General features: G+C 44.2%; 1 protein-coding gene across 1 annotated transcript in view; it reads left to right on the forward strand.

Moving 5' to 3' along the window:
• Window positions 1–16,750, forward strand: part of LOC115826260 (mitochondrial import inner membrane translocase subunit tim16) — a 104,379-nt gene that overhangs the window by 30,171 nt on the left and 57,458 nt on the right. The window contains exons 8-9 of the mRNA XM_030790005.1: window positions 1,855–1,938; window positions 2,211–2,293. Coding sequence (XP_030645865.1) covers window positions 1,855–1,938; window positions 2,211–2,293 — 167 coding nt within the window. The remainder of the gene's footprint in view (window positions 1–1,854; window positions 1,939–2,210; window positions 2,294–16,750) is intronic.

The following is a 16,750-nucleotide window of genomic DNA, read 5'->3' on the forward strand; positions in this document are numbered from 1 at the left end:
AGCAGAGGAGGTAAGCTGCTCAGAGACGGTTGCCATCGCTCGCTCTTACCCTTCAAAACCCAAACCCAGCAGGAGTTCGCCGAATTCGCAATCACGGGCAGTTAGTAATATTCGTCTTTGGCTTGGCACCTTAATGGTCCTTCAGTTTCTGGACCCTGCTCAGGTCCTAAATTGTCTTTTTTTTTATAGAGTAGTATCCTTTTCCCCCTGCATATGTGTCTCGTGGCACAAAAAAACGCCCTGTCAGCGTTTCCTGAAGGGAGACATCTGAGCTGCTTGCTTTGCGTCCAGACGTGGCTCTCTGTCAGCTAGGATGGATAATCAAACCTCCAATGAATGAATTGGAACTTCAGAGGTCTCCAATAGCAGTGGTACGGATAACTGATTCTGAACTCCGTCTGTTTTCTGCTTTGATTGGATCTTTTGGATCTCTCTGAGTTTGAAAATCAGAGATATAGCTGTTTGTTACTGAAAGGCCTGTGTTGCGTTGAAACGAATCGTAAGCTTCTTGTCTGGCCCCAGTCCTTGACCGGCCTGGGCCACCTCACCAGACCTGTAACCTCTCAAAGAACCTAAGAACCTAAAAACACAAAGGCTTCATCCACCTGACGCTCTGCTTCACATGGACGCGTACACACACACACACACACACACACACACATACGCCCACATGCACACAGATGCACATACACGCACACATACACACAGATGCACATACACGCACACACACACATGCATGCGTAATGGTACTCCTACTAAACTCTATTGCTTTCTTTCTCTTCCTCCCCCTGTCTCTCCCACTGTCATAGCAAAGCAGTTGAAAATGGGAAGCACCATATTTATAAACATACAAGCTCTTCTCTCTCTCTCTCTCTCTCTCTCTCTCTTGTTTCTTTAATGTGTGGGAGGTGGGGATCTACGTCTGTCAGCCTGATGTATGTGTGGTTTTAAGACTAAGCCTGTGAGGGGGAGAACTCTGTTACTGTGCTCTTAGAATGCTAATGGGTGCTTAATTCTGTTTTTCCTTTGTCTTTTGTCCCAATGTCAATAACTTGTGCTGTGGTTTTTTTGTTAATCCTTTCCACATTTTTTTATGTTAAAATGCTGGTCTCACAGGGGTTACTTGCGTCAATAAAAGTGACCTTAAATGTGTGTCTCTCTCTCTCTCTTTCTGTCTCTCTCTCTCTGTCTCTCTCTCTCTGCACATGTCCTCGCACCCACATGTTGCAGTGTACCTCTGTAGGTATCTCTCTTCACATGTTTAGTAAAGCATCCTTTCTTGAGGCTCTACCAATAGTTTTTTGACACTGGTATCTATGGTAACAGTGTTGCACAGTCCTGGTGATGATGTCTAAGCTGCTGAGTTCTGTCTCATGGAAGCAGATGCCATGTCATCCTCTACACCGACAAAAACAAGGCCCCCCTGTCACGAACATGTCCCGATCTGTCTTTGAACTCACAAAGGCGTCTTTAAAGGACGGCTGAAAAGAGTCTTCTTTACTCCTTCTCTTTTTTTCTTCTTTTTTTTTTTTTTGTTTTTTACTGACTCTCTGTCAGTCACTCATCACCACTGTCCACTCCAGCCTGCCAATGGTGACCTCCTGTCATTACACCTCTGTCCACTCCAGCCTGCCAATGGTGACCTCCTGTCATCATCTGCTTTAACCCCTCTGACTTGTCTTTATGTGCCGACTCTGTGTCTGTAATATTAGTAAGAGAAAAGTCTAGAAGTAGGACTGGTGTCCAATTGATGTTCCTTTGAATGCCTGTCTGTCTGTTTAACTTTATTCTCCTATCTGTCCAGGGAAGGAAATCATTTTCTCTTTCATAATAACTCCTGTCTTTTCTCCTCAGAGCACCTCAGGTCTACAGAGCAACAAGGACTCACGGATTCTATTCGTCAAAGATGATCACCTACTAACCACTGGTTTCAACCAGGTAAGAGGAACCAAGAGGAATATGCATTAAAAAGCAGTTCTCTAGAATTTTCTTTCTTTCTTTCTATCTATTTTTTTCTTTCTTTCTTTCTTTCTTTCTTTCTTTCTTGTTCTAAGCTACCTGTGTTTTAATGCTTGGGTTCATCTCCTAATGCTTCCTGGAGTTCTTAGTAAATTATTTGCCGTAGTAGTCACAAGAATGGTAGTTGCGTCTGCAGAGAGTGTGTGCTTATGGATGTGTGACGACGTGTAATTGTTTGTGACGGCCTGCAGATGCGTCAGCAGGAGGTGCGGCTTTGGGACAGCAGGAAGCTGGGTTCTTCTCTGAGTTCTGTGTCTCTGGGCACCTCCAATGGGTGAGTCCACACAATGGTTTGACTTCATCGTATGAACTGTATATCTCTGTGTGTGGGCTTTTACACACATCGCCCTCTGCCCCGCGTGTGTGCGTGTGCATGTAGACATGCGTGAACGCTCCTACAGTGTCGTTCCTTTGACTTCAGAATGATGACTTCCTTTCCATTTTATGTACGCGAAGGGCCCATACAAGTCGAAGACTATTCTGCGTTTAAAAATGCAGACCGCCCAGAATCAGCAACAGAGACATTCTGTGTTCTCAGCATTCGCACAAAAAAAAAACATACACACTGATTCTAACAGACACACACAGAGAGCTCCTCTTCCTCCTGCTGACTGTGGTTGAAATCCTGGCAGAATTTCTGGAGACAGTGGCAACACTAAATAGGCAGTTCTTGTGCGTCCCCTCTCAACGCTGTGACCTCTCTTCTCAGCTGGGTTTACTCTTCAGGGCAGGGCAGCGCGGCAGGCAAGGAGGCCCCGGTGGCCGAACTTCGGCCGCAAAACGACGGTACGGTCTTCTTGACGGGGAGCCTGTGATTCTTGCTGTTACTGTAAACACGCTCGCCGGTTTATTTTGACAGCTCCGTCGGAAGAAGAGAGAGAGAGAGAGGGAGAGAAATGTGGTAGCATTTATGTGGCACTTGTGTGGCAGAGCTTCAGGAGCAGCCTCGTGTTTCTGCTCTTTGTGACTGAAACCTGGCGTGTGCCACAGAGAAAAGCCCAAACAGGCAATTGCAGCGTTTAAGGAAAGCGCAGGCACAGGAGGTTTCTCCGGAGACATGGACATTTAACAGAGACAGTTGAATGAAGGAAAACCTTTTTTTTTTTCCTTTTTTTTTTTTTTTTTTAACAAGCACTTGTGCTTACAAACCAAGTTATTCTCTAAGGAAAGCCCCTTGGTGGAATGTTACTGCATTTGGGCTCTTTGTTTGTCTGAGGCATTTGGTGGTTTACACAAGAGGACCCTAAATGCCCACCTACGCCTGCCCGCCCTCCAACACACACACACACACACACACCCCTTTCCTCCTTCCCCCCACATCCTCTAAGCTTAGTTAGGTAGATAACGGCCACTCTGTCCGGCTGAAAAATCCCCATTATAAAACATCACCACTGAATGCTTTTCTTTAAATTATATGTGTACCAAATGATGTCCCTGACCATCTCATACAAGTACAGCTTTAGTTGTGATGAACAGTTGATATCTCTTGCTTTAAGTGATTAAAATGATGAACTTGTGAACCCATCTCAGTCAAGCACAGATACTAGCCAAAATCAAGCAAGAGAGAGAGAGAGAGAGAGAGAGAGAGAGAGATCCAAACCTCAAAATGTGCAGCTGTGTGCTACTTCAAGTCATTTGTTCTTTGCTTGTTAGTAAGTTTGTAAGAGAGCTGAAGCTGTTGACTGAGGAATGTCGTAGTTTACCTAGCATCTGCGAAACGCTTGTGTCGATTTTTCTGCAGTCGTGCTAATGTGCAGAATGTGCAGTGGTAGCACAGGTCCCTCACAACGCGATGTCTGGCTCATCTGGTGACAAGCTGTCCGACATTCCAGCTCTCTGGTGTCTCCACGTCAACACCTTCACCATGGCGCTCAGTCTACAATCCAGCTCTAATCTAGGCTGCACCAAAGCAAAGAGTTGCGCTTATTAAAAAAGGCTGGTGTTTGTTCATGCAGTGTTTGCCGTCGTTGTGCACACAAAGTATTACCTACCTCCATACGACCCATTCCTATTCCGATTATTCTCCCCTCTGAAGCTCATAACTCCAATAACATATAGGCAGAGGGCTTGTTAGTAACACTGCTAAGCTGGTCTTTTGGATTTAGGTGAGGGAAATCCAGAAGTCCAGGCTTTGTGTGCCTTAAATAATGGGACCTGACTGGAGTAATCATCGGAGCTCTGTGACCTGTGGTCTTGTATACACTGTCTGGTTGAAAGTATGCTCGTGGTAAATGAGAAGATGGTGTCTGGTAGTACTCTTGCTGAACGGCCTCCAAATGATTCTATCATATGGATTACTATCATATGACAGGGGTCAGCAGCCTAGACATCTCTTTTCATGCACAAAGGGTCGCTCTCACTCCAGATGTCAACTCAGACTGAATGAGTCTGTGAGGGAGCCTTTGACCTTTTCTCTCTTTGTCTCTGCTAACTCTCCTCTGGTCCCTCTGTGCTCATTTTTCTCTTCCAAAAAGCCTGCTACTCTCTCTCTCTCTCTCTCTCTCTCTCTCTCTCTCTCTCTCTCTCTCTCTCTCTCTCCCCTTAATCCCCAAACTGGTAACAATCCAGAGTAAACTGGAATTAGAAGTGAAATTGAGGGGAAAATGCAATCGTTACGTTCCTGGAACCCAAAGAAAGAGAAAGATTTTTTTTTTCAGAGTCCGGCCACATTCGGTAAAATATGAATGGTGTGTGGTGATAAACAAAAACATAGATAGGGCCTCTCAAGTCTTCCTGCGTATCCCACTTCCAGATCTCAGTCTGTTTCCCTGGCAATGCGTAGAGTATGGAATGCTCGCTCTGGGCTTCGCCCTCCGAGAAAAAGGTCAGTTAATCTCCCAGTTTGTTTCCCTTTCGATACAATCAAGCTAATATACCCCTTTTTCAGCGTATGGCCCGTGTTTTTTCATTCATAGCTGAACTTGTCGTTTTTCCTTCCGTTCCATTCCCCGTTCTTATATCACATTAATATGTAATTAATAACAACTGCTTTTTACAAAAAAAAAAAAAAATAGACGTAGGAATGTCTGAAGGGCTGAAAATGTGAATGCTGGGCAGCAGTCAGATGTCCCAAATTAAACCACGAGTAATTGCCCCCTGTTGCCTGAATGCTCAGCATCCCTTGATTTCAAATCATTATTTACGGAACAACCCCTCTGCTTATAGTTTGTTTTGTTTATTGAATTTATATTTTATGGGACATTTCTGTTTTGTGTTGAGGTTAAGTTGACAACAAAACAGCATTGTGGTATGGTGCATTTCTGGGAACTGTGCAGAAACACGTCTTGGGGTACGCATTTTGTTTCATACTACAGTGATCCCAAAACTGGCCTTGCTTAAATAATGTTTGTGAAATAGCTCTGGATTGTATCGTATGACTTGTGTGTGGGTTAAACGTCAGCGCTCTTTGAGGACTGTTTAATCTGGAGATGAATGGTGTTAAAAATGCTTTACATGTTCCAACATATCGTGGTCGTTGTGGATGGAAATTTGACATGTGGCATTGCAGGAAATGTTTGTTTTTCTTTATTTGTTGAAAAAAAGGGACCGTAAAGAACATTGGGTTTGGACAGGAATGAGAGATTTAGTTGCTTTCAATAAGAGATGATGGCTATCATACCCCATTTTCCATTTGGAAACAGATTTTTATCGTGACTGAGACTCAACATTGTATTCTTTTTCTTTCTCCGGTGCATCACTCCTTACCCCCCCCCCCAACCCCACCCCTCTCCAAACATAATTGTGATGAGTTTAATTGGACCTTCTGGCCCAGCTGCAATCAGAGAACTTTACAATTGAGCTCAATTGCAACCAGCTTTTTGTCTAAACACCGGGACGTCACGGACGTTATTTTTGTGCGCTGCGTTTTCCTGTCCCGTCCTGGTTCTGGAGGGGGCTTCTTGTCCCGCTTCACAGCCCCTCCCATACCCACCCCTCCTCAGGACAGCACAGTCAAAGATGGGCACGATACAGATTTATTTGGGTTGAGTGCCTGTATATTTGGAAGCCGACAGATGCCCTGCATTCAAATCCAAAAATACTATTACAAAAAGCTCTGGGACCAATCGGGTCATTTGTCGTGAATGCTGCATGACTGAATTTTAAACTCATGGGGGTCACATTTTCACCTACTAATTGTCTGCAGTTGCTAAAAATATTACTGCGTGTAGTACATACACACACACACACACACGAACACACATAAGAGCACACTCCATTTACCGTAGTGCTGATTCAACAGGAGACCTGGAGGGGTTGACCCTGCTGTTTCCATAACTGAGTCACAGAAATGGGTGAAATAACATGATGAAGTACCTCTCCCGGAGAAACACAGTAGCTTTCTGATGGCAGTGGAAAAGTGGAACGGGGGGATGGTTGTAATTCGTGAGTTGGCGTTGGCTCCACTTTAGTATAGGCCTTTCATTTAGAGCCAGTGTTATGTAGGCTCTCTGTGTTAGTCTGTCTGCTCATGGCAGGTTAAGGTTTATTTTTTCTGCACGATTCTTTTATTTTGTTTTTTCAGGGGTCGGTTGGACCACGGCTCCGCCGTCCTCTGTAATCGATCCAAACTCCTTTAATCAACCAGATTGAGGGTCTCTCGTTAATAAGCGCTCCTCCGTTCGGAGCACAGAATCCCCCTCTTTCTTTCCCTCTCAACGGGCAAATCAAACCCAGATGAATTGGTCCTGTCTGGATTAAGGGCAGCTGCACAGGGTACGGAAAAGAGAGTGATGATGGGGGAAAAAGGGGGGTGGGGGTGGGGGTGCGGTTGTGTTTATGTTTGGCGTGTGTTCGTCCAACTGTACAGTACTTCTATTTTATCCCCACTTTTCTGCTGTCAGCTAATTTCTATGGACTCTTTTGTGCTCAGCCAGATTTCGGGATAAACCCTGATGGTTGCGGTCGGTTCAGTGCTGGATCGGTCAGGTTGGGGATGGACGATCAGATCCCAGGTGGTGAAAGTCGGAGACCGCGGTGGCTCCCGTCGGGGAACCGTAGCTCAGTTCGGGTTCGGTCTTTCTCATTTGGTTGAGAGGCAGTCTGTGGAACATGTTAGTCATTTTGGATCTTACTTCTCCATCTGCCAGGTTGAGCTCTTTGTGACAGCTGTAGCTAATGACAGGGGTTCTGAAAATCTCTTCATTTTTTTAAGACGTGGCTTTAGTGAGTTCGAGGTGGAAAATGACGATCAAAAATGAGGTGTTGAGGAGCTTTGTACCCCTACCCATGTCTCTCTTCTCTTTCTCTCTCTCTCTCTCTCTCTCTCTCTCTCTCTCTTCTCCTTTCTTTCTCTCTCTCTCTCTCTCTCTCTCTCTCTCTCTTTCTCTCTCTGTCCTTTTCCCATGTGGCACAGAATAGAACTATAGCTGTTTTTCCAGTTTGTCTAAGCTAACAGAAATTCAGTGTTTTTTCTCTTTTTAGTTCCCTCTGAGTGTGTTCCCTATACCTGACCCCCCACCCTAAGCCCCATCCTCTGACTGAATGTCTGGACCAGAATCCAGAGACCCTGGGATTGTAATTAAGCAGGTCTCATATAAGGGGCCTAATGGAGACTTCTCACCCTCTTTTGAAAAATCGATATGGAAATATTTGACAGCTGGCAGCGAGTATCTGCAGTAATTCTCCAAGGTTTTCAATTTCATCCCACAGGTATTTATAGTGCGTCCCTGGGATAAGGCTCTTTTTGTGTGAAATTGCCACAGAAGAAAAATAATTTTAAAAAATGATCTTCCCTCCATCTTTTTTAGATGGCCAGTATGGTTTTAATTAGGTCTCCACGATCTTGCTTTTGGACCAGTTTTTCACAGCCATTATTACTCCATGTGGCGTTTTAAATAGTCATGATACAGTTATTTCTATTAGTCATTAATTGTTGCTTTAAAGGGATTTTTTTGAAAGAAGTACTAGCTTTTTGATGATATATTAATCTACTTGATTGTGGGATCAGGTTCCTTGTGCAGCAGCATCCTGGAATAACCCCTAAAATGAGATCACAGCTCTTTGCTGCATTCATCCATCTGTTTCTCTCTCTCTGCTTTAGCTGAAATACTCGGTTATATTCTGTGTTAGTAATGGCACTGAACCCATCCGTTGTGCCGTCTCATTTCTGTATAATTACTCTTGTCTTGCTGTCTCCCCTGGGTGGGTTTTTCGGTAGCTGCCGTGTGATGGAGAGATCAGGAGAGAGGTTATGGAGGTTTGGCATGATGTACACTAAAGTAAAAACAGCCCAGGGTCTTATTCAGAACACATGGAGCCAATGCAATGGGATAGTCACCCAGAAAGTGAACTGCATTAACGAGAACGAAGAGAGATAGAGATGTGCAGTTCTGATGTGGACTTTGATAACAAATCACCTAGGGATCCCCCCCCCCCCCCCTCTCTCTCCCTCTCTCTCTCTCTCTCTCTCTCTCTCTCTCCCCCCCCCCCCTCTCTCTCTCTCTCTCTCTCTCTCTCAGTCTCTCTCTTCTCTCTCTTTTTTCCGTCCTTTTCCAACCCCCTCCCCTCTCTCTCTCTGCCTCATACCCTGTTGCCCTCTATCTGAATATCTTTTTTTTCTGTCCTAAGCTCGGCTTTAACTGCTGGTTTTAAATGATGCCTTTGGACTGGAGTTTCTGTTGAATGGCCACCTTCTCTACTCAGTTATGAGACGATGGGACGTGTGTTTCCCATTAGTCTTTGGTTTCCTGTGCTGGATTCTTGTACAGCCTGGTCTCCACTGGCCCACACACTCCTCCCAGCACTGAGTGGCAGGTTGTCAGTCTATACACACACACACACACACACACACACACACACACGCACGCACACACGCACGCACGCGTCCGTGCTCTTTTATTTAAACACACATGAAAAGACCAAAGCAGCTTTAATCAAGTTAGGAAAAACGGAGCAGCCGTGCAGGAAATAACATATCTCAACAAGATAATTGAGTAGCATTTGGGCACTGGTTAAAGTCTGAGTTCTCTTCCGTGATGTCATGCCACAGGAGTTCTGGGATAGGTCACAGGTCCTGCTTGTGTCTGTTTTTCTTGTAGGGCACATCATATAAAACACTGAAATGATTTGAATGAGGTTTTGGGATAGCTTGCCAGCCTTGATGCTGTAGAATTACTTTTCATTTGATGTTCTCCCTTGTTGAAATAGTCTTATATCTAGTGTAGTACAGCTCATCTGTTTCTCTGTTTCTGCACAGGCTAGTTTTACAGTTTTTTACTTTACTACTTTAGTATTTTTTTTCCGGCTTCTTAACTAAAATCTGTCTTTCATTTTTTGCCACCATTTTCTTTCCGTTGTGGTAGTCTAGAATGTTCTCCTGTTTGTCTGTGCCAGGTTGTCATTGGAAACGCTTCATTAATAAGCTCATCTGATTGGCTGCTGACAGGTGAACTGCCTGTATAGACCCTCCAGAGATCCTTCAAGTGGTTTATTTACTCATTCATTTAGATGGGCCCAACGAGAAACATATTAACGTCAGTGCAGGAAAGAATTACAGAGACACAATTACATTTGAGAGGTGAAAAGCATTTAAGCTGTCACTGTGTGTGTGTGTGTCCGTGTGTGTCCGTGTGTGTGTGTGTGTGTGTGTGTGTGTGTGTGTGTGAGTGTGAGTGCGAGTGTGTGTGTGTTAGCGGGCATATATGGCTTGTTACCTGTCAGTTTGATTGATCGTTTTAATTGGTCATTTGTATGGACAGTGCAAACAGCCGGTGCCAATCTTAACTGTTTTTATTCTCTTGTGTATACACAGTTGTAGTATTTTAGTTGTCAAGAGCTGTCCCAAGCTGAACTGCAGGGGTTTTTGAGGAAAAGATATGCACTACGTGAAGCAGAAATCCTCAGAGTTACTCGGGCCATATGGAGGGGGAGGCATGACAAGAGAATAAGAGACTGGAAGAATGAGAGTTCTTATCCATCTGGTCGTCATGGTAATGTTAGAACAACATAGCATAGGACCATGCTTTGCACCTGCCCGTGGTTCTATGTGAGCAGCCGGTATAGGGGTCAAAGAAATGGGCTCTCACAAGATTAAAAAACTTCATCAAAATGTAATTGACAGAAGGAAAGTGTTTCCTCATGGTAGGAATGAAGAAAGAAAAGTTAGAGAGGACCTATTGAAAGATGAACAACGGAAGCTTTTGAGCTCTCCGTTCATTAAGAGATTTTCTTCTCTTTTTTTGCCGTGTTTTTAATGGATTTTAGGTACCGAGTGTGAAGTTTACTTTGGGGAAAGTCAGTAGGTTGGCGTGTTATTGTTGGTTGTCAACACTGTAATTTAGGATTGAGTATTTAACTGTGTAACTTAAACTCTGTTTAACTGTGTACTGGCTTAGATTCCAGCAATTTCCACTGCGGAGTTGGCCTTATTTGATTCATTTTTCAACCATGAACGAGTAACAGGGTGGGTTTGTCCTTTTTGTTACCTTGAAGTGCTCTGCTTCCTTCTGAGCAAATCAAGAGAACAAAGGAAATGTTAAAAAGACATCAGGCTCCCTGGCTGGGTTTGGTTCCTGATGAGTTTGGATGGGTCCTTGTTCTTTATGTGCTCTCACTGTGTGCTCATAACCGTGGCTGATTCTAAGTAGACTCACTCTTCCATTTAGGACAGCTTTGTCCTAATGGCGTAACCATAGAGACTCCCTGCTCAGAACACAGGTGTCCCTCAAATGCCAGCCCAAGCATGACCCTGGGACAAGCTGGAAGATCAGCATTCCTTGATGCAAACAGAAGAGTCTGCATGTAGACACCCACACAAACACCCACCCACACGCACACGCACACACACACCCTCACACGCACACACACACACATACGGTCTTGTGGTCTAGATGACAGACACTGTACCACACAGGTAGTTAGCAAACCATGTTCATAAAGGCAGAGGATTTCCAACAGGCATTCCTATGCGTTTGCATTTGTACAACGTATAGAACCATTCCATTAGCCATGTTGTGTGAAAAGTGAGACACACATACACACACATTTCTTTCTAAAAAAGATTCGCATGAGCCCAAAAGTGCATACTTCCATGTGAACACACTCACTTACTCACAGACACTTAGTACGTGTTTCAACAGGCTTCTTCCTGTTGTCATTGTTACTTGTACCATCCAAAAACAACATCACTCATACTTAACTGAATTCCAGCTGTTTCTGTGATCTTATCTGTTAGCGATCCCATGTTTGTGAGAATGGTTTTATAATGTGAAACAGTATGGCTGTGTTAGTCATTTGAATATAAATTTTAATAATCTATTGCCATTGTGAAATGTCTGAGTCCCCCAAAGCGAGAGTCGAGGTTGTGAAATTTACACGTCTCCTTTCTGAGATTACTATAAAAATGAAAATTGACAAGAAGTCTGCATTCCACACTGATCACAGTTTGTCAGGTACATTCCTGAACTCATACCTTTACCAGTTGTACACAGTTTAAGGCTGTTTTTTGTTGTTGTTGTTGTTGTTGTTGTTGTTGTTTTGTTATTTTTGCTACCTACACAGCTGTTTCAGTATGAGAAAGACGTTTGTCATGCGTCCATGCTCTGTACCTGACCCTTCTCTGAGGGAAGATTCAGAACAGAGCAGGCTACTGCAGGTAGAGAGAATGAAAGAGCAATTTTGTGAACCTTCATTGCCTTAGAGAGGTATTTGGCCAAGGAGAGAAAGCGAGAGGCCCGGGGTTCACAAAAATATGTTGGGGCCAAATTTTTTCACAAGCCAAACAGTCAAACGAGTGTGCTTTGGAGGTGCTCGGTTGTGTACAAGAGAAGCTATTCTTCCAATAGCACTGGGCTGAGACTTCACACACCCCTTGGCCTGTCATACACACACTTGCACACACACACACACACACACACACACACACACACACACACACACACACAATGAATACAACCATGGGGGCTTGTCTGATGTGTATATAGATAAAGGGGATACAGCTTGGCTTGGTTGCTCCTGGTTACCTCTGACCTCTCTCCCTGAGCCAATCACGCTTCACTGCCGCCGTGCCTATGCACCTCGCAGCTGTGCACTGTTAGTCTTTCTTATGTTTGGTTTTATCGTCTATCTCTCAGCACTGCTCACTCTGTTTTCCACTGCAAAATAATCTGGGCCCCATGTAATGGACAGACTTCAGTCAGACCTGCCTCCCCGTGGGAGAGCCTGTTTGGGTCACTGAGTTTTTATGCTCTGTCTTGTGCTTCAACGAGCTGTCACTGGTTTCTCTGTATGCCATTCAGAGATTTTTACTGGAATAGTTCCCAAGGATTCTCTCATGTGTCTGTGATGCCTAGCTGGTCAATGCCCTATTTGAACTTTTGAAGCTTTGTATATATTTAATTGTACAGTGGCTGTTAGTCTGTCCTCCCTGAGAGACCGAGGTCTCTCCTGAGCTCGTTCTCTTTCGCCGACCTGGGTTCACCCCCTGACCGTTCGGCTTTCACCTCATCTGAGGAATTTTTTTTTTTTTTTGTCAGCTAAATTAAACTCTGTCAAACCAGTCTACCTTCATGGCAGATTCTAATCCCACTGGCCTTTCTCGTCGGCTAGCAGAGATGAAACCCAAACCAGAAGCCCGCCTGGAGCCAGAGAGCCAGGCTGCCCCTCAACCACACAGAGAGCGAAAGAGATAAAAATGTTTCCATTAAAAGCAGCACGGCTCTGGACCAACGCATGCACGCAATCATCCCAAACCATATATTTCAAACCACCTTTTGGAGACGGCCCCAATAAAATAGATACCTACCAATGTCAGCAAAGACAGGCGGAAAAAAAAAAAAGAGCGAAAAGTCTAGGCCAATGCGGCTGGCACATGCTGCCTGAGTGTTAACCTCACATCAGCTCTCTCTCTCTTCAAATTATATCTCTCATTAGGGGTAAAAATATGGTGGTAAGGCATTTTGTACCCCCACCCCTGTGCTCTCTCTCTCTCTCTCTTTCTCTTGCATATACTCTCATTCCCACTCTCCTTCACTCCCTCCTTTTTTCTCTCTCTCCCTCTCTCTCTCTCTGGTTGGAGATGGATTTAGAAGCTGTTGTGGTTTTGGGGAAAATGGTAAACGGTAGATGGTGCATGAGGGGCAGGACACAGGGCTGCTGTCCTATGCCGCAGGGCACCCATTAGGGATGACCCACACTTTCCGCCGCGAGCCACGCGGAGCCTGTGCCCGCGGTCAAGCCCCGACAGACGAGCACGCCGCCGGGGCCCGGCGTCTGGCGGCGAGGCGGACGCCTGTGTTTGTGTTGTGTGGTGTTCGAAAGGTCCCAATTTACTACACACGGCTGGACGGCCCCGTAGACCAGAGACAGAGATCGGGCCGTGTCAGGGACACAGGCCACTGCTGTTACTCTCAGCCTACGCGTGGTTTTTAGTGTTTTGGCACATATGTTTGAACTATCGATTAAAAGAATAAGAACAATCATAAAAGATCCAAAATATCCAAAACAAGTCAAAGAAAACCATGAAATAGTGGTCAACAGGACCTGAACGTGACAGTGATTCAGAGGTGTTTGAGTTTGGTAGCCAACATAAACTGGACTTTTCCATTTTTCACATGGTAATCTTTAGATGGGAATGACATGTTTGTTTTCGATAAATGCATTCCTTTACTTTTGGGGGCTTAAGTATTCTTTGTAATTACATTGTTTATACTCAGGCTAAAACACAAAATAAGATCAAAAGTGTAACCAAGGCTACCAGCGAGGACTGTACAATGTTTCAGAACTCCACAGCCAGCGTATTAGACAGGTTCTTAATGTGACTGATAGTCATCTAAGATTGGAATTTTATTCTTTGACTCCACAATAATAAAATAAAATAATTCTGTCAGAAAGGCACTTTTGGTTTTAGTAGGTCTGTTCACTCCAGTACAGAAAACCAGAGAAGAGGTTTAAATCAGAACAGCTGAAAGGAGGTGAAATAATCAAAGCAGACTGGTCAAATCTTACAGCTCGTCTTTTTGAGTGGTGCCAGTTCCCCACCATGGCCTTGAATTTAAGGATTTAAATTTCGGGGATAAGATTCAGTTAGCTTACTGCGTTCATCGACTTTCAAACACATCTCGGCAAACGTAAGACAGTCTGATTTTTCAGGGAGTAAGAAATCATTTAGGACAAAGGGGGTTTTTTTTTGCTCAGAATTCTGACACTGAGAAAACTTGCCATACACATTTCAAGCAGAATCCATTTTAAGACCTTGAAAAACTGTTGCCATTTATATCTGCTTGGATGACTGACACATTCTTGCAGCTTTAGAGGACATCGAGAGCTTGCCTCTGAGTGTCTGTTGTATGAGACCAGGAAAGGAGAAAAGGCTGCTGATAGCAGTCTGTTGTTAAGACATGAACACCTCTCTTGTGATGGAACGACTGCATATTGACTGACGCAGGCTTGCCAATGACTTACCTACTTCTTGTTCTTTTTCCTATGTTCATATCTATTTATTTGTATTTCATTGTTAATGTTGTAAAGCATGTTGAGTGCCTTGCTCTAAAAAGCACAATACAGATTAGAATTTGTTGTGGTTGTTTTTATCTGTTAGACCCACTGTTTTTTTTTGGGTAGGAGGTGGAGGGGGGGGGGGGTACTCTTAGCTCATTCCTCTTTTTCTCTCTCATTTCAGCACAGGCTGGTCGAGACATGTAGACTTAGACTTAATTGGCTTGACAACAGCTCATAAAAGATTAAATGCTTCCTGGACTATTCAGGTACTCAATTGGAAGCACTGTGTGAGTACTTGTCAGTGTCCAAACTTTTCCTGTGATCAGCTCGGAGGAAGTTGTTGGTGTGTGTTTGTGTTTGTGTATGTGTGTGTGTGTTTGTGTTTATGTGAACCAGAGTGTGAAACAGACTCCTGTATACGGCTTATAGCAGGACATAAATGGCTGGTTGTAGTAGCGGTCTCCCTTCTCATTCCTTCAGGGTCAGAGGTTGTAGGCTGCGGTCAGAGGTCATCATGAACACCCTAAATGCTAGCAGGGAATTTAAGACTGTCTTTATGTCAAAGCTGGAGTGCAAGGCTTGTTTTGTGCGAGGTTAAATTTGGCTCAACTGGGCTGGTCACTGTGTGTGCCCACTGAGGACTGTGTGTTCGTGCAATGTCGTTGCATTCAGACTCATTCTGGGTGATACTGTCATGCGTCCCCTGTCTCTCACTTTTTTATGTCCATGTTTTGTCGTTTGCCATCACTTTAACCCAAGACCCCTTGTGCTCAGTTCGACTGGGTCTTACTAACGTGACAGGCCTCTGCTTCACACTCTTCAAAACCTCAGGGGCCAACACCTTCTCAGAAATTTCTAGAATTAACACGTTCTCAAACTGACTATTATTTCCTTAAACTTTGTGCTGGAAACTTTCATGCAGTGTTGACCCGCACGGTTCACATCACAGACTACTTAGAAATCCATATTTCCAGAGCAGCAAACAACTAAAAAAAAATTAAAAAATGTAGCAAATGGTTGGTGGTCTGTCACAAACTTCTGCTCAGTGTAAACATGAAAAAAAAAAAATCTGCTTTTTATAATTTAAAACTTTAGCTCTGTTTCTTTTCTGTTGCTTTTACTGGACTGTGTGTATGACACAACTCAGCCTCCAAAAACCCCACTCGCACAAATATTCTGCGGTCTGTATACAGATTCGCCGCATGATGCAATGCGAGAGTCAGATCCCTCTGAGAGTGTATACAGAAGGTTGTGATAAAGGAGGGTTGCGGTGCTTGGGGAAGAATAACAGTGTTGTCGAGTCGCTTGACCCTGGCCTTGATCCTGTCTCAGTTTAACACTCCACTCAGAACCCTGTCACTTGTTTTCCTCTCCTCCGTTTAACCGTTTGTTCCAAACGCCACAAACCGAATGAAGAATGGAGCAGGAGGAAAGCGTGGCAGCCACGACGCTCCCCCACGAACGCAGTCCTCTTCGAACGATCGTCTGTTTTAAGCATGGGGGGGGGGGGGGGGGGGGGGGGGCAGGAACTGTTTTTGTTGTCATAGTTGAGTGATTTATCAGACCTGAGTCAACGCAGCTGTTCTCTGAACTCCAGAATAAAGTTAGACACACAAACACACACACACACACACACACACACACACACACATACACACACACACACAGAGTGATACTGTTATCCTACTTGGTGTCCTTGGCATTGTGCTGTTTCTTAATCAGAGAAGGCTGAGTTTGTCTGCTGGGGTTTGAACTTTGCTGATGCTCATATACTGTAATATACTCCTGAGTATTAGTCATCAGTATTATTCATCATATTAGCTCTAAACATGCACTGATATGTCTGTCTTTTCCTGTTGAAAGCATCAATGCTCTCAACCCCATATCTTGAAATGTGTTTTTTATGATAGTATCTCACTTTAGGCTGATTTAGTACTGCTGGATACTTCAGCTGTGCTGAGCGGAGATATTAGTTACACCATATTCACCTTGTGTTATTCATCTGAAGACGACAGCCAGAGTTTGGAGGAATTAAAGGAATTAAAGGGATCTGAATGTTTGATTACCTAAGATCTTTTATGTCTTTCTAAGCAGATTAGTGATTGTAAACAGCCTTGTGATATTGCACCTGTCAGAATAGAATGAATGGAACAACGTGGATTAAGGTGGATTGCTTTATGAAAGAATGGATTTGGAGGGAATCTCTGTGGGTTTGGTGTAGCCTTAAGGCTGGGCGTTTGGTAATTAGACTATGCATATCTGTGTTTGTAAACCTGGCTCTCCCTGCGCTTCCTTA

The sequence above is a fragment of the Chanos chanos genome, chromosome 13, assembly GCF_902362185.1.
Source record: "Chanos chanos chromosome 13, fChaCha1.1, whole genome shotgun sequence".
Classification (NCBI taxonomy): domain Eukaryota; kingdom Metazoa; phylum Chordata; class Actinopteri; order Gonorynchiformes; family Chanidae; genus Chanos; species Chanos chanos.